A 22,464-nucleotide genomic window follows, 5' to 3' on the forward strand; every position below is an offset into this window, starting at 1 on the left:
ACTGTTTTTGTCTTCAGTATGTTGCTATGCTGCTTGCTCTCTCTCTATCTCTCTAGCTCTCTCTCTCTCTCTCCCTCACTCTCCCTCGCTCTCTGGGTCTGCCCACATATGCATATCATAGCTCACATGATCGCTCTCTTTCTCTCTCGCTCTCACTCGCTGTATTTATTTGAGTATTCGAATTCATTTTGGTTTGTTTAACTTGGCTTAGTTAGGATCGAATGCAACGAAAGCTTCGACTACATAGATACAAATGTATATATATATACATATTTATATATATATGTATATACAACCATTTTATCCAATTTTAGCTAGTTTTCGATGTATCTTCGATGTATCTCTGCATCTACAGCTACTTTTTTCCTTATTTATTTGGTTGTGTATGTGCGTGCTTCCAGTTTTTGTCACGTAGTCGCTGAACTGAAGCTTCATCATTAGTTTTGAATGAATTTTGATCTAAAGTGCGTCAAGTGGCACACGAAACTTTTCACATGCCTCCAATCAAGTGTGAATAATGCCAATTTTAGGCAAAGGCATTTAAGCCTAATTGTTATGCTGATAGAGGCGCTAGATGGATCGGTTTCATATCCATACAGACCACCAGTCTTACCTGACAGGTGCACAACCACACAGGTCTCTATTTGGCTGTGTGCGAGTGTGTGTGTGTGTGTGTGTGCCTGTCTGTGTGCGAGTGTGCCGGCTCACGTTTCATGCCTCGTCTGTGGGTATCCAAAAATGTTCAGCTTTTTTGGTCAAGTATTTTATATACTGAAAACAAAGTAAAAAGAGATTTATTTTTATTGTTAACGCAGCTGAAATGCTCTAACTAATTGATATTGTTAATTATCTAACTGTAGAATTATTTTATTTATACAGATTTTTACTATTAGTTTTATTAACTGTCAAGCCTATCACACTTGTCTACCTTAAATTGTATCACGAAATCATTCAATCTGACTTAATATCTACCATATTTAAATATTGATTGATAAACTTTGTGAATCTAATATTAATAATAAACGGATTTACAAAGAAAACTCTACTTCAGAGATGTCGAAGTACATTTATCAGCCGCTTCCTAGATAGAGCCTAAAAAGTATCTAAGAAGTTACTACCTAGGAGTCGTTTCAGATTTCAAAGTTATTTTCAAGATAGGTATTTGTCTAAACTATATCTACCATATTTGAATATAGCTTAAAATCATGATATTTTCCGATAGAAATCGCTTCAGATTTAAAAGTAGTTTTCGAGAAACATGCTGGGAATGAAAAGTATATTTATAAACAGAAACTTTCGATTGCCAATTGAAGTAATAAACTGTAATTATTCAAATGCATTTTCCAGGCAGTAATTTGCCATTGTGTCCAGTTTGGGCAGCTGCATATATATATTCCTATATATATATATTTATTTAAGATTTATATAAAGCAGGCTCTAGTCTATAACTTTAAGCTAACCTTTATTAAAGATCAATAGCAGCTCTTATGATACATATAATTATAATTAAGTTGAAGTTGTTTTCAAAACCTGAACTTTTTAATACTTTAAAATCAAAAGAATGCCATAAAATCATACACTTAAAAATAATAAATAAATTTAAAGTGAATGACGATCGTCACATACCAGTTGACATGGCCCAGTAGCCCAATGTTAGTGTATAATAATTATGATAAATATGTAGTAATAGTTTTTTAATTGAATTGTTGGCAAAAAAATAAATAGGTGTAAGTTGGTGTCTCTTGTTATTGTTGCGATTGTGGGCGATTAATTGATTGTCGTGTGTTTTATGTTGGCCAAAAATTGCACAATATCTATGACTCGCTGATCATGTATATATATATACATATATATATATATTTGGGCTGCTCTGCTTACGCAATGTGATTGGAGCAAAAGAGGCCAACAGGCAACTCTACCTGCCAGCTGCCAACTGCTCTTAACTGCATAAATATTAAGTTAACTTGACTGACGTCACTGATAGCTGATTGCAACGTCTTTTTGGCTAAGTGCAATTTTTTGTTCACTTGGACTTGGCCAACAGCAGCGGCTTAAAGTCAGTGCCAAGTGAATGAAAACTGCAACGTGTTTTTGGCATTAGACGTGAAAGTGCGAGTTAAACTCGAGACATCGGGCGAGAGGCGGGCGTGGGTGTAAAAGCAATAAACGGGCTCCGATTGGATGCGGGTAATTGTGGGAGGGATGGGGGGCAGGTGGAGTGGTGAAGCAGCAGAGGGTGGGCTGGTGGGTGTACCGGGCCCACATACACCATCAACTCACTTGATTTTTATGGCACGTAATTTGCAATTGGCAAAGCCAAAGAGTGACCAGCAGACAAAGACGAAGACAGCTCTGAAAAAAACGACAACATTTGCTGGCAACTTTTCACTTTTCAATTTGCGCGCTTTTCCACAGAAAAACGCACAAACACATACATTGTTGAATATATATATATGTGTGTGTGTGTGTGTGTGTGTGTGTGTATGTGCTGTGCATATTTTTTGGCCTGTTGGCCTATTAAGTCTTTGGCTCGTAGGGTTCTATTCGACAACTGGCAGCGAGCCAAGTTGCGTAGTTGGCAAAACCCAGCCGCACTTCAAAGCGACCCATTTAACCGCATATTACGCATACGCCCCATGGAGTTGCTAATGTAAAAAATGTGAACTTCTTTTCTTTTTGCTTTTCTAAATACATTGTATGAAATGAAAGGTGAACACTTGAATGATAATTTGAATTAATAAGAAAAAAAGTTATTAACAATTGATATTAAAATGAGATGCGTGCAGTTGGAAAGTCGACAATATTGAGGCAAGCCGATAATCGAAAACAGGAGACACTATTTTTAAGATATATCCTTCCAATATATATATTTTATAGTCAGTTAGATTATTGATCAACTGATGAAAATTATATTGAAATTTGATTAAAAAAAAACGCAGATTCTTTTAAGCAAAACATATTAAAATAATTCTTTGAATTTTAAAGAAATATTCAGAGTATCTTTTTACTTGAGCTATCAAATGGAGACTGAATGATATATAATTGATCAACTGTGAGGATTTCATTGAGATCGGATATCGTTACCATAAATGTATTTTCGAATTTAACAAACTGCAAACAGTGCAACTTCTAGTCGAGCTCTCCCGACTCGAGCGTTCTAACTTCTTTGAAATGCACTTGAATCAAAGTGATACAAATATGCGTGCAACAATATTATATTCAAGAGGCAACAAAAATGTAAGAAATGAATGTACACAAATGTAAATTCATGTCAAAAAGATATGTCAACATGATCATGACGCATTCAGGCTTAAACAGAAATGTAACATTCGTCACGTGAATCGCTGCAAAACTATGCGAAAACAAACAATAAAAACATATACAACAAATTATTGTTGTTATTGTTATGGTTTTGTTTTGTTTTTGTTTTTTTTTCTTTTTGCCAACTAACAATATTTGCAAATTAGGAGAAACTTTTGCTACCAGACCATATTTTGAGGCAGATGAAACTGAAACTGAAACTGTAGAAAGATATGTTGTATGTATGTATAACAAAAGGCACTTGTCTGGGTGAAATTTTCACCAGATATTCAAATGAACAGCGACAAGCGACAACAACAGCTGCTGCTGCTGCTGCTGCTGCTGCTGCTGCTGCTGCTGCTGGCTGAACAAACAAAACAGTCAACAGTCAATAGACAAAAAACGGAAACCGTTAAAGTCAAATAACAACAACAGCGAGAAACGTTAGTTTTCAAATCGCTTTCAAATTGTACAAAATTATTGTTGTTGTTGTTGTTGTTGTTGTTGTTGGTGCTCCTCGTGCCCGCCGCCTTTTTGTTAATGAGGCGTGCTCCGTTGTTTACCGCCCCTCCCTGCCCGCCTGCCCCCCTGTCCAAGTGGCACTTGAAAGCGAAGATCAATGCGGCTATCGTTGGATTTTTGCTGCCCAGCCAAGTGAAGCCAACAAGTCAAGTTAAGAGACCAGCTACCAAAACTCAAATGTTGTTGTTGTTGCTGTTGTTGTTGTTGCTGTTGCTGTTGTTGTCTACCACTTTCGTTGTTACTGTTGTTGATTTTAGGAGCCGCCAAAAGCTTTGAGCGATTTTTCATTGGAATAGAAAGTGAATTGAATTTATTTTTGTTTTTGTTGTTGTCAGCCAGTTGTTGTTGTTGCTGTTGTTGTTTCATTGCTCTTGAGCCGTCGCAGTCTTCTTCATTGTTCATCGTTGTTTACAAATGAAAATAACATTAGTCGTACAACAAAATTGGACCATGTCATTGACCTTTGCCTGCCCCAGAGCAGTGAGAGTGCTTTCGGTTTATTTTCGTTTATTATTTTTTCTTTCTCAGATTTTTGTTGTTTTTTTTTCTTAATTTTTGTTTGGAGAAAAACATTTGCCGAGAAGCTTTTTAATGTTAGCTTTATTTGTTTTGATGTGGCATTTAATGGAGTTTTCTCGAATGCAAGTGGATGCAGCCAAGTCTAAAGCGTTATAAATCGACGCTTCCAGTTAAATGCTTGAAATTTAGGTCAACAAATCTATTTAGAGGCTTTGAAGGTTTTAAGAAATTTCTGAACGAACTTCAAAGCATCTTAAGTATAGCTAAAAATGTATATATTTTAAGAAACTTTTCAAGGAACTTCAGATAAAGTTTAGCATATTTTACTAAGGTTTATTCTTCAAAATGTTTATAAACTGGATATATATATATGTTAAAGGGAACTTTGAACTTAGTGATTATTTATATTTCTCAATATTTTCAATAGATTCAAAGATGTTCAGATAAACTTAAGCATAGTTTAATAATGTTTATTTCTCAATATTCCAATGTGCTGAAAAATATATATATGTATATTTAAATGCTTATAAGAGAATTTCAAAGTAACTTTATCAAATTTTCATTATTTGTTCTTTATATTTTAATAAGATTAGAAATACTCGTATATGTATAAGGAGACATAAAAAAAGGATATTTTAATGCTGTTATTTTCTAAATATTTTTAGAAGCTTCAAAATAATATTATACTCAAATGCGTACATATAAAACTACAAATATAAATAGAAATTGGAGCAAAGGGCTTTAATTAGAAAAGAATTTCCCAAAATGAGTATTTCGAGAATGTATTTAAAGAAATGAAAATAAAGATAAGCAGATCGGCATGCTGAAATTTGTGTTTTAGACTTTATTATTTTTAGTCTGCATCAATTTATTATTTATTTACGAGGTATATATTTAATAATATTGAGTTCAAAAACATTCTAAAAAGAAACTCAAAATATGATGTGAATATCAATATTAATTTAATATCCATATCCTGCTGCAGTGTGAGAAAAAAAAGAAAAAAAAAAACAATTTTGGCCACTTACAAATATGGAGCAGCTGCGATTTCTTTTGCCACAATGTGTAAATTAAAGCTTCACACCAACTCGTGCCACAATGAGCCCAAGAAAAAAACAATAACAACAACAATAACTACGGTGACTTCCAGTTAGTCGCTGAGTTTGTTCACCTTTCGCCTAATTATCAAAATACATAAAAAGTAAAAAAAAGAAAAAAGAAAAAAACGCGTGCAGGGGCAGGCAGCAGCAGCACCGTCGACAACTTCAATGAAATCAATTTTACGATAATAATTTTTTGAAAGCACAACAACAACAACATCAACAGCAGCAAGAGCAACAACAACACATAACTGAAACAGCAGTCTGTGAAGCCCAACAACAACAACCGCTTCATAAACATTGAATCAGCGCCAGGCCCCAACGCGTTGTACCGTTGGAAATTTCTTGCTTTTTCTTTTCTCAATTTGTTTTTGTATTTTTTTTTATATTTTTTTTCGTTGTTATTGTCTTGCAGAAATGTAGGTCAAGTTATATGGTGAGTATTTCTCCCTCTCTCTCTCTCTTTCTCTCTCTCTCTCTCAGTGTGAGTGTGGGACGGTGGAAGTTTGGTATAAACAGTTCCAGAGAGTCAGTTAATCAGTCTGCGGAGTGGAATGAAGTGGAATGGCAGACTTTTCTAGTCGCTTCATTCCCGGCGAAAACTTTCACTTAGAAAGTTCTGCTTGCGGTTATTTATGTTGATTTTTTCTCCTTTTTTTTTTTGGTTTACTTTTTCTTGGTGTCATAAATGACGAACTAATATCTGGTAACTGGGTCAAGACATTGGGAGGCGAAGTTTTCGGCTGATCGCACAAACGACAAGCGAAATTGCATTTAAAATTTCATATGCACAAATTAATTGCAGTTTTGTTCAATGCAAAATGCGTCGAGAGCTTTTTTCCGTTAGGCGGCAACCTTGGCAAAACAGCTGCGACTCTACACAGTCTCTTTCTCTCTCTCACACTTACGCCTGCTCTCTCAGTAGATTTCCCTGAACTTCACGAAACAAAAAAAAAATAAATAAATAAATAAAAGCTAACGTATCTATTTATAGCGCTAGCCGCTCAACACATCCGCGTCGTGCTTCACATGTGTGAACTTCCTGTTGCAGCAGCGCCACAGAGACAAACAGACAGAGAGCGAGAGAGAGAGAGAGAGAGAGTGAGTGAGCTTTTGCACGCGATCTCTCAGAATGCAGTTCTACATGCACATCAAAAGCTGCTTAAGTCTAAGCAAGAGAAGCTGCGCTCAGTTCAAAGAGTTGCTGTTTGATATGTTGTTGTTGTTGTTGCTCGGCTGCTGCTGCTGCTGCTGCTGCTATTGTTATTATTGACCTAATCAATTGTGGAGCACAAACGAACATTGAACTTTTACTTCCGCATGCAATTTAATGCACGCGTTGTTGTTGTTTTTGTTTTTGTTGTTGCTGTTGGTGTTGTTATTGGCAGTATCATTTTGCCGTTTATTTATTATTATTTTTTTTTAGCCGGCAGGCGACCGCCCAGTGACATTAATTAATGCACAGAGATTCATCAAATATGCGCTGCCCGTTTGGAAAATCATATTTTATGGCTGCAGCGGCTGCAATTTGTCTGCAGAGGCCCTATAGGAAAAATTGCCAGTGTGCAAAAATCGTGTAATTAAATGCGACAATTTTATGCGCCTCGACGCCCATCAATAAGAAGACAGCCTTTTATGTTTTTCAATATATATATATATATATATATATGTATATATGATTTTTCATTTAATATTATTATATTTTATGTGAATAGTTTGTTTTGTGTATGTTTTTTCTTGTTGTTGTTGTTCTTGTATATAAATAACAGAATACACTTAAATGCCTACAAAATTTGTGCATAATTAGTTTTTACAACAAAAAAAAAAGAAGAGATAAAAACTAGGAAAAAACGTTTGCAAAAATAATAATTTTAAAGAAATTATAAATAAAAAAAATTATATGTGTTCAACAAGTAAAATGTTGCTGACAAAAGTTGTTGGCGCATAAATATGACACTAAATTTAATACTCTTTTTTGTTTTGCATAGTTTTCTAAAAACAAATTAGATAAATTAGTTGTTATAGTAGAGATATGTATTTTGTTTATGGTTGTGCTTTATGATAGGATATTTGTTGCATGAATGCTGAACAGCTTTTCGTTTGTGAACAATTATTTAATTTAAATAATAATAATAATAATAATAATCATAATGATAATAATAAATAATTTAATGCATAATAGTCAAAGAGTCAAACTAAATGTTTACAATTGCAATCATTGCAATTAAGGCGACTTTCTTCGGCGCCGACAGCTGGATGTCTCCTCGCGTCCTCGGAGGCGCAACCAACGAGCGCCGCCAATCATGTCCAGAATTCCTTCGTGGATAAGGCAAAAATGGATGTGGATTGTGGATTGTGGGTGTGGCTTACGCCCTAATATTGCCCAGTGGGATCCAAGGCGACAACTGCCTGTCGCTGCTTGTGGCGCGTGTCACGCGTGTCACGCGGACGACGATAGGTACCCGTGGGATCCAGCATTTTTTCTTATTTCTTTTTTTATCTCCTTTTTCTTTGATAAGCAAATCAATATCAAATTTTAGACTTTAAGTTGGTCTAGTTGCGTTTTTAGTAGGTGCCAGTGGGATCCAAAGCCAGCGACATTTTGTGGATTTTTCTTTTACAGTGTGGAAAAGCGTTAAAAATAGTTTTCTAGTTTGTTCAATATTGACCCGTGGGATCCAGGTAGAAGGCCATTTTAAAGATGATTACTTTAGAGTAGAGACAGAAAAACTAAAATGACGAGTTCTTCTTCTTTCAGTATTGTCCAGTAGGATCCAAGTAAGCAGCCATAATTATTTATTTATATAAATTTAAATGCCGTGTGTAATTTCAACGAAAATACTTGAATGATATCAACACGAATAAATATTTTTTTTGTTTTTTTTTTGTATCTCTCCTTTGTTTAATTTAAAACTCAGCTTCTGCTTCGGCTTCGCTGGGGTTGTTGTTGTTATTTTTTGTTGTAAGTTCTTTTATTATCACCAGTTGTAGTTGTTGTTATTGTTGTTGTTGTTGTTATTGACTGATTATACAGTGGTGCGCGTGTGTATGTTTATATTTATATATTTTTAGCTTTTTGTTGCTCTTTCGTTTTTTGGGATGTCAATAGTTTTTTGTATATAGAGTCACTGACACTTCAAATCCATTAAATAATTCTTTTTTTCTTGATGTTGTTGTTGTCTTGAATAAACTTGATTGTTTATTAATTTAAGCGGCGTGAGCCTATTGTTTTTTATTTGTGAATTTTGTTTGGCTTTGCGAGCAAAAAGATTTGTGTAAATTCACGTCAAAGAAAACTTCACAAGTGTTTTTTTTTAGTCTTTTTCTTGTGCTTCTTTTTGTGTTGTAATAAGTTGTGAGTTCGCACTGATCTGCACACGTCGAACGTTGTCGATCTTATGATTCAAAACGTTGCCCATACAGTGTTATTTATATGAATCTGAGAGAGTGTGTGCAGAGAGCAGCCAACGGCGCACGATATGCGGTCTCAGTCGGAAGCTTAAGCGACGCGACACTTCGGTAAGAGTGTGCGGGCGCAAAAGAGTACGATAGATGGCAGGTGTGTTGCTCTTAGCTGTTGCTCTTGAAATTCGTTGCGAGACCGAGAGCGAGAGCGAGAGCGAGAGCAGCGGCAAACATTTCATTCATGTGATCAACTGAATCTCACACTCTCTCTCTCGCTCTCACGCGCGCTCTCTTTATGGCTGACTAAAAAGGTATGAGGGCATTACGCATACACATATATACACACACATGCCCGCCTCCACCTGGGTTTCATTCAAGAAACAGCTGTTTTTGTCAAATTGCGACACGATCGAGTGCCCTCGTTATGCCTCTGTCAATGTGTGTGTGTGTGTGTGTGTGTGTGTGTGTGAGTGACGATCTTCCTGCGCATATGTGTGTGTGTGTGTGTGTGCTAGGCAGGTAGAGCGCTTTGCCTATTGGTGGTTCATTTCCATTGCTGAGATCCTGCGGCGAGTGGCTCCACCTACATTTTTTGGGCCGCAGCTAATTGAGCTGATGACTTGGCTAAAATTAATTTAAACACGCCGACCAAGAACAAGTAGCTTGCACAAATACACATGTTAACTGTTTTTCGCTGCTGCCTACTTTGACAAAACACACACATTTTGCACTTGAAGAAAAAATCTAGTAAAACGAGAATTTATTTTTGATTTAAAAATTTTAATGTTGCATAAAGGGAAACAATTCTTGGATCAAGCACAAGCATTTTTGTACATCAATTTAGTGTAAAAGTGTTCATTTCTTAAGAATCCTAATAATCAATAATAAGTATTATTAACTAAGAGAAATCTGTACTTTTTTATATAATCCAACTATTAAAACTATTATGCAATTTGATATTTACAAACTTAATTGCAGGAGTCGAGCTGCTTAAGCTTAAACGTCTTGATCTAACTGACTGATCTAAGAGCTTATTGCTTAAAATAAAAGTTCTAATAATCAAGTATTTCACTTAAGAAACATCTGTCCTTTTTTAAGGAATCCAAAATTTACAAACTTCATTTTTTGAGACAAGCTGCTAAGTGCTACTTGAAGACGATAAAAGGACTAATCCAAGAAATTGGTTGCCTAAAATAAGTGTCATAATAATCAAGTGTTTGGCTTTAGAAAAATATGTTAAATATTCAAATGTGGTTTAAGAGCACAACTATTTTTAAATAAACTCAATCGCACCTAGCTTTATCCAAAACAATTTTACATTCAGGTCTTTTGGGATTTACAGAAATGGATTTTCATCTGTACTTGATTTAAGTTAAGAAAAATCTCTATTTTTTCGTTGAGTGTGGCTTAATGTCTTTATGTGCCATAAGAGCCAAATTAATGATCTTTTAGCCCGACGGCGACAACGATGGCCACTGCCCACTTTACGTGATATTTGACAGTGGCCTAATCCGCCGCTGCCAACAGACAGGTGAGGAAGGCTTAAGCCGCAAAATGCTCGGGCAGCTCATAAAAAGGATAAACGAGCGGTGGCATGAGTCAGCAAATCGTTGCCTGCTTCCGCGAAATGCGACACCACAAAAACGAGTCGGCAAAAATTAAAAAAAAAAAACGCACAAAACACTGAAACTCAAAAACGTTGCAGAATTTGAGTATGTTTCTTTTTGGGTAAAAACTTCTTAAAAATAATATGAATGTAAGTCAGCTGGCGCGTTGGAAGATTACAAGATATTTGACGGCACAATAGGAAATATAAATCCTTTCGTTTTATTACAGCAGCCAGCGTTGTCACATACAAAAGGACTTCCGGTTGGAGCGGCTGTTGCCAGACACGAGCCCAAAAAAGGGAACCCTTTCCTTGGCACGCGCTGGCGCCGCTTAAGAGCAAATGATCTGTGGCAACATCCACTACTGTACAATGTTGAGATAATGCTGGAAGAAAACAAAAAAAAAAAACACATCGAAATCTGACAAAATTTTGCTTGTCTTAAACTAAATTGTCATAAGATTTTTGTAGCTTTGGATTTGGTTGCGTCGAAAGAAGATTTCTCCTAACTCACAAAGTGCATAGATTATTGATCAGCATCACTAGTCGAGTTATTTCTCACATAGCTGCCACAGGAATAATCTGTCGAAGGATGACTTCTTGGTTGAAAAACTTTTTGGTCGGCCAAGGAATGCTTACGAAACTCATTTAAGTAACATTTTGGCTACTAACTAAAATATTATATAGCTGCTATAGGAAGACTCGGTTGGTATTTTAAATTTTGTTTTATTATTTATTTTATTAAAAGTTAGTTGTTGTTTTGATGTCGAGATGATGCTAAGAACTGGTTGATTCTACTCGAATACACATTTTTTAAGTTTCCTATTTAATAATGATTTATTTATGCATTTATATTTAAATATAATTAGCTTACAAATAAAAGGGATCTTATAAATATAGTAACCATACCAAATGACTTAATACTTAACTCTTATCAGTGTTAAATGTATTGCTAACAATATTAAGATTTTTGTTAATATTTCTTGTCTTTGTTGTGCTGAAAAGTAATTTCCATCAATCAGAAATTTGCTTAGTTATAATTTGAAAAAAAAAGAAACAAACTTAAGCTTCTACTCTAAAAAAACGTTATACATTTTTTAAGGATAGTAGAGTGGATAGTAAAACTGTTAAACAGAATTTCCCATATGGCCCCGTTAGTTTGTTTGCCCCGGCTTTTTAGCCGAATCCCCACATAACCGGATATGCGGCTGTTTTGCTACGTTCTTGGCGCTTCCGTTTTTGCTTTTCACTTTTCAAATGGTTTTCCTTTTTTTTTTTTTTTTTTGTGTAGCTATCGAATTCGTTCTACTTCATTTCGGTTTTCCTTTTTCTTTTGCACCTTTTGTTTTTAGCCACGTGCCACGGAAAGGTAAAAAAAAAACCAGAAAACGCATCCAACATTTGTTGGCACAACTGTCAGTCTGCCCCTGCCCGTGCCCCTACTCCATACCCCATCCCTTGAATTTGTATTGTAATTCGATCGAATTGGATTTTTTCTGTTTTTGGCAGATTCACTTTTAACGGCTGCCGCTTGGAAATTAATTCTTATGCAATGTTTGCACAAATTCGACAAACATCAAGAAATAAAAGAAGCATCAGAAAAAGTGATCTTGAGCGATTCGAGCGACATTTAAAAATGTGGGTCAATGTTTTGGCCAGCGTTTGTTTTTTCTTTTTTCCATTATATTTTCTGCATGAATAACAGTATTTTTTTATTTTTTTTACTGCTCTTGGACTTGGCCATGCAAATGCTGCACTTTAGCTGCAATATTGTATTTTTTTTTAACAGTTAGCGGGTTTTTTTTTGCCAAGACTTGAAATGTGGCATTGCCACACAACTTGCTGCTAATTATGTTGTGTTGGCAATTTAGCCACTTGACTCTCATCATTGCTAGAATCAAGTTTCGGCTAATTTGATACGCTAATAAACCCAGTTTCAGCACTTAACTGTAAACCAATGTGGCAAATGGCCCACTTGGGGCATTAAGAATATGGCGATAGTTAAGCTAAGATTCACCTGAAATTAATACATAATATAATATGCTAAACAAATTGCCAAAATCAATTTAATTGGCATGTTAATCTAGAAACCAAACTGGAAAGAAATTTGGAAATTGGTTAGTGGAATGTTCAGAAAGTTATGTTTGAGTGAGTTGACAAATTCATACATAAGGGGAAAGAGTCAAATAAAGATAAATCAATAAATTAGTCATTAAAAAATATTTTAAATAAACTCACAGAACTACAAAGGTGACGCTGAGTGCCATTTTTGAACACATTTTAAGCCCATTTAAAATGAGGAAAAGCGTTTAAGAAAGTTGTAGAAATGTTGTATGTAACAGGCAGACCCGATAAGTATATATTATATTATATATATAATAATATATTCTTGATTAACATCAACTGACATATCCAACTATCCGTGTGAATAAGACGATCTCAGAGAGAGATTATAAGCGAATATTGAATATAAGTTATCGTATACCAGATTATTTTATTTTATCGATAATTTTTTATTATAAATTATATGCCAATATATTATGGATAAACCGTAAATGTAATTACTGTGATCGATCAAAAACAATCACAGATTTAGTTAACATAAACAAAAACATATTTTCAATTTTAAACAAACTAAATATCGGCAAGACTGCTGTGTATTCAAGAGCTGTCTCGACTAGAACATTCTAACTTATCGAAACCAGAGACACATACATACATATGTACATATGCCACATCTGTGGCAACCTGTCACACACATGAGACTTACAAAGCATTCTTGCATTTCGTATACAACCTTATTGCAGGGCGAGTGCATTGCGCTTTTAAACATCTGTTCCTATTGATTATTCATTCAGCGACTTAGTTGTAAATGGGAATGCCTTCTCGACACACGAATACAAACAGTTTCGAAAGTTTTTTTTTGAATTTCGAATGTTTTTTCTTTTGTTTGAGAAACCCAAAGAGTGGGTTGTTGGTTGCTGCTGGTGCGGGTGAGTGACTCTTCCCTCGTCCCCAACCTTACCCTTAGCCCTACGCACTCAGCCCGAATACAGTTGAAGCTGCCACACGCTGGTTGAGCGTATGTGAAATGTTCTCGGTTCTGTTCAACTTTTCGTGGGTGATCCACGTGCTCGTTAATTTCTTGCGCCGGGTATAAATTAGTCGTTGAACTTTTACTCCAGATTTGGCAGCCAGAGAATTAAATCAAATAAAACGTGATTGGACAGCGAGTGGCTGGCTGCATGACGTTGATGGAACTTTTCCGCGATTTCCCAACGCACTAGCAACAAGAACCAGAGCTACCAGAGCTACCAGAGCTACCTGAGATGCCTGAGGCATGCCCGAGTCGGTTCTAGAGCGCTTCGCTTGTAATCAGTGGCAAATATGTTAAAACGATCGAATATGCTAAAGCGCACAACTGAACAACTGAACAACTCAACACCGAAACCGATATCGAAACACCTCATAACAGGGACAAAACAGCAGACAAATGCAAATTCCGCTTAGACCGATGCCGTTTCTTTTCGAGTCGCTGGCTTAGCGGGGCAACTACGTCAAAGGCATTGGCCGAAACACAAATTCAAAACTCAATGAAAGGAAATTAGATAAGCAGGCATTAAAGCATTTAAAGCATTCAATGTGTATGTGACTGGTAAACAATGCCACCTACCCCTAAATCAATTGCCCAGCAGCGCATAAGATGCTTATGTGCAAATGTACACTCAGAGAAATCAACACTTATGTATTCAAGCACAAGTGTGGTTAAAATGCTGCCAAGGTCGTTTATTTATTAAGCCAGTGAACTTAATTCCAAATTCAAGAACCTTTTCTGCAGTCTTACAATTTTTTAATTTAAAACTGTTTCGTAACGAGTTTTTCTTTACTAAACAAACTTTGTTCGTATTATTTGTTGCTTTAAAGAAATTTAAAAAGAAATTCTTTTTAGACCTTAGTGAAGATTCTTAAATATGTATAAATAATCCTTTTTCCCAAGCATTCCTAATGCAGTTAATGTTGTTTAAAAATAAATATATCAAATTGTATTCGAAGTTTTAAAATCAGATATAAAATAAACTTAAGGACGGGAAGTCTGCCGATCTGAAAAGCCTGTTCGTGATATGGATTTGTGTCATATTTAATAATATTTTATTAAGGAAGAATACAAAATCCAGGAGTAACAACTCTTATCCCTTAAATTTATTTTTTCCATTCCAATTTTTAGCCACGACGATCAGCACTTTTCAGCCAGAATCCGGTTCAATTTCTTATGCTGATTAAAATTATTTTATGATAAAAAAAAAACAGGAAAATTCACATTGAAAATGGGTATAATCTGCAGTTTTGGAAAACCAGGCAGGGGAAGTGGCCAACGGAGTGGCTTAATGCCTGAGCTGCACTCTGCGAGCGGATTCCTCTGCTCTAATCGCTAATATGAATACTAACCCAGTTTGTTTGGTATTTCTTCGAGTGTATGGGCGCGAGTTATACAAAGTATTCAAAGTACTCGGAGTCACACTCAATGTGAACAGATCCAACAGATCCAACAGATCATTACACAGCGGTCAAACGGTCATTGGCCTGCTTCTGCTTGCTGCTTGCTGCTTCAGCTTGCGCATCGGTGTCCAGCACAACGCTCATGTAAGTATCTGTATCTGTATCTGTATCTGTATCTGTATCTGTAGCTGTGCCAGCGACTCTGGCTGTAAATGTATCTGTAGCTATAGCTGTTGGCTGTTGCGAATGCTGCTGCTGCTGCTGAGGCTGCTGCTGCTGCTGCTGTTGCTGCTGCTGTTGCTGCTGCTGAGGCACGTAAGCAGCCTCGGGCATCTTTGAGCATGTGTTGTTTGGAGCCCTACTTACCCATAATTATTAATAAATACAGCTGCGTCACCAGCAGCAACAGCAGCAACAGCAGCAACAACATCGACTTGGATTCCTCAAAATGGAAATTGTTTGAGTGCTCTGTGAAAATTCCGCATTCGATTTGCATAGACGACAAACGCCAGCCGACATTTAATTATTGTGTGTGGACTGAAATATGTTATGAAGTATGTTCAATGCTTGCTGCATCTATTGCCAACTCTGAACTCTGATTGCAGTTTGTTTTTTTTTTTTTGAATTGATTTCATCACTTTCCGGCCAGTCTGTCAATGGCCATTAGATCAAATGCAGCGTAGGGGGCCAAACGAAAGAAATTACAAAAAATAAACGGATGCATAACAAACGCGTTTTGTGGCAAATTGCAAACAAATGACAAATCAATCGGTTGGCAATCAAAAAATTGACTTCCCTGTGGCGCTGGGGCATAGCGATTTTCACCCAATAAGGAAGCAGAAAACAAAACAACCAAGCGACCAACCAATCGACCAACAACAACCAGAAGTTGCAACCAAGCACAACATAAAACGAGCCAGCAGCAGCAGCAACAGCAGCAGCTGAGATGCCGACGAAGACAGAGGCAGATAAGGTAGACGCAGAGGCAGGGGCAGTGGTAGAGGTAGAGGCGGCCCTATAAATCTGTAACCAAGAGAAGACTGGGCAAAGACTGGAAGACTGCGAGACTGGGAGACTGGGCGACTGGCAGACGAGAGCCAGACCCAGAGTCAGAGTCAGAGCTCTCTTTTGGACATCCCATGATGGCCCAGACCAGCAGACCGGGCCAGACCAGTTGCTCTGCCTCCAGCGACTAGTTGGCGCTCGCTCTCTCTGTGTGGCACCGACGAGCGGGGCGCGATACGTGGCAAGGGGTTGGGAGTAGACCAGCTGGGAGGGAGGGGAGGGGGGCCAGCAAATTTCTAGCTTGGATGTAAAAATAACCTCAGCTAAGTTCACTGGGGCGAGGTTGAATGAACTCCATGCCACTGTGTTGGGGGCAACGAAATGCTAAAAAAAAAGTAAACTAAAGTCAGAACGTAGTCACAGGCAACCAACGACTGCGTGATACTCTGTAATAGCAGATATTCCATTTTTTTTATAATAAATATATTCTTGTTGTAAATTGTAAATATATCTTTTGTAGTTAAATAAATTTGAACACATCTGACATATAGTTTAAGCTTCTTAAGATATCATTTTTGTAGTCCTTATATTAAACTGAAGCTTATTAGCTTCAAAACATTAATAAGTATATTCTTATTTGTACTTTTTTAAGCAGATCATAAATAGTTAAATATATTTTAAAAGTGTAATACAAAGAATTATATTATTTTCCAATACGACTTAGATTTATTCTTATCTCAAAAGAATTTAAATTTGTTAGTTCCAATTTTGTCTAGTTCGCATATTACAATATAAATTTTAAAAATGTATAGTTCTTATTATCGATTATTATAAAACTAGAAAAATCATTTTGAATACTTTAAATGAATCTTTAAATATTATTCTAGTTAAAGCTAACTTACAGAAATACTAAGCTAACCAACAAATAATTATAATTTTGTTTTAATGTTCTAAGACTCGATTAACCATTTTGAATAAATTGGACCAATTAATTTATATAATTTTGAGGAAACTCCAACGAAGCTATTAATACTTCTAGAATGCTTTTAAATTTTAAAAGAGTTTTCGAATCGAGATATAAAATTATTATATTCAATTCTAAGATGTTTTTCTATATTCATGTTGCGGCATTGAGCTTAAAGTAAATATGTTTAGTTGCATGTTCCCAAAAGAACTTCAATAATACTTTAATACAGTTTTCTGACTAGATTCACTCAAAGGCGTTAGTGGGCGTGGTCAAACCATTTACTCAGTGCTGCAATCCTGATTCACTCGACTTCGCTGTGAGAAACAGCGTACATAAAAATTGTTACACTTTTCCGCCGTGTCGCATGTTTCAAATGCTGCTTGCAACTTGCTGCAGTCAAATATTTCAAAACTGCTTGATGCATAGCGAGAGAGAGAGAGAGAGACAGAGATAGAACGGGCGAGAGAAATACCTGGCAAGAGTCAGCTAGCGTGGGCAGCCCGGATATATCAATGAAGAGATGCCCTTTACTAATTCAATCGGCGACTGCAGTTTCCATTTCTGTCAATTAAACATGTTGCAAATTGCTTCTGACTGCAACAGTCGCAGCCACAGATGCAGATACAGATACAGATACAGATACATTTGCACACTGTCAGCTGGCATACAATTAACTTATCGCGAAAAGTTTCCGGAAACTGACGGCCCACACAATTGCCACTAAGAAATCGCAAGCGACAGTAAAAGCCGAGAAAATGGGTGGGGCTAGGGGGCTGGGAGGTTTTTGGAGGCTCTCTTAATATGTTTGTTGATTTGTTGACATCCAATTAGAGCGATTTCCTTCCTCATTAACAAACACTGGCGCTGACAACAATGACGACGGCAGACTTTTTGAAATTCAACTCAAGCGTCAACGAAATTGTAGCAAACACACAAACACACACACACACAAGGAGAGAAAGAGAGGGAGAGAGAGGAAGAGAGGGAGATAGATACACACACGCACATGAAAACAGAGCAAATAATAAATTAGCAGTCGACTTTGTTATACTCTGATCTTAGTGCAATATAGCCCGTCTTGACTGTCTCCAGTGTGTGTGTGTGTGTGGAAAACTAAGGGAAAACCCCTTTTTTAATATGAAAAACAAATGGAACTAAACATTTACAAGTTCAGAATCAAAATCAATTGCTTGCAACAGTTTTGAATCAATTACAATATGTGTGCAACACATTGCAGGTTGTTCAAAAAGATATTTCAATCATTTCTTTTTAACTTTCAAAAATAGTCATCAAATTTGTTTATAGCAAATATTGTCTATGGTTTTTAAACCTAGCTATTTTTTATAAACTTGATCTTCTTTTGTGTACTATTAGCAAATATATTCTACACTACAACTGTTAATTTCTTAATATATTATTTATTTGATTAAATTACATGCTCTTTTTCGCTTGGCGAACAGTGTATATAAAATTTGAGCTGCACGACAGACAATTACGAGAGCTGCTGCCATGGAGACATTGTTAGTGATGGATACGATGCATTTTCATAGACATGCCATCATCATCATCATTATCATCATCATCATAATCATCATCATCATCATAGTTGCTTCGCAGTAAAGCTCTGCCCCTCGCAACGCTACCTATAAGAAACGCACACTGACACACACTGTTGCAATTAGAGCTGGCTGCGAAGAGTACAATAAACCCAGTTGGCAGCCAGCACACACATCACACACACACACACACTCACACACACAACAATAATCGGAGTCGTGGGGTTTTTGAACTTGCCACGAGACTTAGGGTCTCCCATCTCCAGCTCCAGCTCCAGCTCCTTCCACATATGAGGCTGCCTTTTTGCTACGCTTGTCTTTGACTTTGATTGCCTGGTTGTGTGTGTGTGTATGCGTGTGTGTGTGTATAGTGCTTTTATAATGCTGGCGCCGTTGTCGGGTTTATGGCAAAACATTTAGCACAGCGTTTAGCAGCCAAATGACTTTACTATTGATGCCAATGCGAACGCTGTGAAAAGTGAAAGTTGCAAGCCGCTGAGAAGCAGTGCGGCAAAATTGGGACAAACCCAATCCAAACCCAAACGAAGAGAAGAGTATTGCTAGATTAATAATATCCTATTTTATTTTACACGTATCCTTTTTCGCCATTTAATTTGTCTGAGGTGAAGCACACTGCTGAAGTGTCTCTGCTTGCAGATATTGGAGGATCTTAATATATATTTTAATGATGAATAATTATCAGTCTGATGATGATGAATCATTATCAATTTGATGATGATGAATCATTATCAGTGTGATGATGATGAATCATTATCAGTCTTTAAGATTGCTCATGTCAATAAATGCATAATTCTTTTAGCTTTTCACATTTCTGTGGCAGGTTCACGAAATCTATTTATTGATTCCGTTCTCAAGTTTCTTCACAGTTTAGTTTGCTATATATTTTATTTTTCTGCTTAAGTATTACTCTGGATTCATTCACTTTGAGTTCCTTCAAATGTATTTATACTTGCTGAAAGTAGTTTCCTCTGTCGGCCTTTCCCTTTATTGTAAAATAAACATTTTATACTGGGAGCTGCAAATCGAACTTTTCTTTATCTTGAAAAACTCATTTTAATTTCTCATTAAGCAAGTCAAAACTTTGCATTTTAGGTAAGTATAATTATATTTTTTTGTTCTTTTGCTTTATAAATTACACAGCTTAAGCAACAACATTAAACTGCCCACGACAATTGAAGGTGAACCCCTTCAACCCCATTTTGAAAGTCAGGGCAGCCTCTGCCTCGACTGCATCAGCTCATTTGCTTTTGGTGAGGCATATTAAATGGGATACAAAATGAATCGATAAATTAAATGAAATGCACACTTTTCGTTATGGATTCCATTTCATTGTGAGAGAGTATCTCAGTGACAAGTATCCCCCTGTTTCAGGGGAGTTCTGCTCTGTGCTGGGCTGGGCTGGGCTGTGATGTTCACAATAGGTCACAACACTACATAAGTATCTGTCAGCTGTACATGTATATATATATAAATATATATATATATATCTGTGTGCACATCATGTAATCATGATATAATATATACATAAGTGCACTGCGATTAGTGTTTCGACAATCGTCGAGGCCAGAAACTTACATATGTAAACAAAGTATGTGTTACGCTCACACATAATGTCATATTATGGAGTGGATTGGGTTTTTTGTGGAGTGCCTTTTACATGGCTGTTGAATGGGAAATCTAAACATATGTATTACACACACACACACTCACAAATATGAGAGTTTGTGCCCCTGAATGGGGAGTAGTAAAGGCAACAAAAAAAAAAGAAGAAAAAACGAAACGAACCAAGGGAAACATAGATGGGACGAGGGTGAGGGGTGTTGGTGTGGAATAGCTAGACACATGCCGGGGCACACACAAATACAGATACAGATACACAGCTCCAGATATACACAGATACAGATACAGATACAGACACACACAGCGAGAGTGGCAAGTGGCAGGGCGGTTGTCGTTCGCTTTTGGCACGTTGAACGTTGAACAATGTTGTTGCTGGCACACAAAATGGGGGGTTGATACCCCAGCTAATCCCCCTGGTGTTTACCCCTCGTTGTTGCTGCTGTTGTTGCCGATGATGATGTTGATAATACGACACATAAAAGCTGCGACGCTTGCGCTCACATCCTGCGAACCTATTCGCATTTCATATACTTACATCATTGCGCTGGTGTTTGTGTGCTGCCCCTCACATGCTCCACAAAGGGTGTCTCTCTCTCTCTCCCTATCTCTCTCTCTCTCTGTCTCTGTCACTGTGTGACTGTGTGCCCCACTGTGCGTGTATGTGTGTGTGTGAGTCGACAAAAAGAATTACATTTAAATACATTAAATTGTGTAAATAATATGCTACACATGTTGCCAGTTCATTAAATACATGCCACAGAGATACATGCCCCCGACATATGTAAGTGCCCAGCACACATACAGCACATACAACATTTCTTCTTTTTATTTTCTTTTTTTTGTTGTTGTGTGTATGTGTGTGTGTGTGTCTTGTGTCCCTGTATTTTTGTTGCATGTGTGTGTGTTGTTCTGCTGCTGTTTTGCTGTTCATTTGACCAGCAATTTATTTATGGCTGGATTTTTTCTGCTCTCTTCTGCTTTTATTATTTGTTACTCCCATTTTTTGTGCACTCTCTATTTGGTTGGTGTTGTCCTGCTGCTGCTGTGTGCTGCTCGCCTGCTGGCGTATCCTTTAAATGCAACTTGTGCGACATTGGGCCAGCCTGATTGAAGCCACTGCGAGCGCCTTTGATCCTCTTAAGCTAATTAAATGTACCAGTTTGCGACTTCAAGCGTGCTCCAAACTCAACATCAAAGCGCCACTTAAGTGAGTTTATAATCTTCAAAGCTCCAGAAATTCATATGGAACAGGCGTTCAGCATGATCCAGCTGCGTGCTGCATACTTTTAGGCGAGCAGGACCTGGTCAGAGGTTACCTTGCCACACTCTTATTCTGGGCATCATAGTTATGTAATCAAATGTGCAACACATCTTATGCATAGTTGATATATATGCAGTTGACATAGAGTTGATCGAAATTGAAAGTCGAATCGATAAAGCTACTACATCTTTATCAAATGTTTTCACTTCCGTTGATATAATATTGAAACTTGCTTTGTATTCGTCTATAAGCCACATTAGTTGGAGATTACTGTATCATATAGCTGTCATAGAAGCTGATTGAGTACTTTATACTCACTACACACATTTATATTAACCGTTTCAGGACCATTATTGCCCAAGACATCATTGTAATATATCTTGATATATTTCTTGAGTGATTCCATTTACATTGTTTCTAATAATATGCATTGTTTGTAGTCATATCAAGAATAATACGAGCTCAAATACCATTTAAGACATGCAAAATGAATGCGGTCAAAACCCAATTATAAAAATAAAATGAAAATATTTTTAAAGCAATAATATTTTTAATAGCAATAAGAAGACAGTTCAAACAAATTTAAAGAAATATACCAAATCTAAATTATAGAAATATTAATAAATATAAATAATACTCAAAATAGATATGCATTTTTATAGTTTTTAAACCATGTGCTATAATAAGACTCACCTGAAACAAATAATTTTGTACATTTAAAGAAATATAGCAAATCTAATCATAGAAAAAACTTCTCTAGAAATATTAACAAATATAAATAAATATAATAATACAATGCGGATAATAACTTTTATAACTTTTAATAAATTCACTTTTATTTTTAACCCAAGATAAGACTAAAAAATTATTTATTAAAAAATTTGTACGTGAGCAGTTTTCTCCTGTAGTCCTGTTCTCCTGCAAGGGCATTGAATATTCGTTGTGCGCTGATTAGAAATGCTTTCTAGATTTATTTTATGTATTTGCACTTTAGTTTTGTTTTGCCCGCTTGAATGTTGCTTAGCGTTGGGGTCACAGCACCCGTTGGTCGCCACACTCGCACACGTGTGTGCATAAAAGCCACC

The 22,464-nt window shown here is 36.5% G+C and overlaps 1 protein-coding gene across 1 annotated transcript; it reads right to left on the reverse strand.

Moving 5' to 3' along the window:
- Positions 1-7,752: 7,752 nt before the first annotated feature.
- On the reverse strand, positions 7,753-8,838 carry LOC116805987 (peptide tarsal-less AA). The gene has a single exon (XM_032741537.2). The coding sequence runs from the start codon at positions 7,917-7,919 to the stop codon at positions 7,815-7,817; it is 105 nt and encodes a 34-aa protein (XP_032597428.1). The 5' UTR covers positions 7,920-8,838; the 3' UTR covers positions 7,753-7,814.
- Between the last annotated feature and the right edge of the window lie 13,626 nt (positions 8,839-22,464).

Source organism: Drosophila grimshawi, unplaced genomic scaffold (genome assembly GCF_018153295.1).
Source record: "Drosophila grimshawi isolate 15287-2541.00 unplaced genomic scaffold, ASM1815329v1 contig_311, whole genome shotgun sequence".
Taxonomy (NCBI): Eukaryota; Metazoa; Arthropoda; class Insecta; order Diptera; family Drosophilidae; genus Drosophila; species Drosophila grimshawi.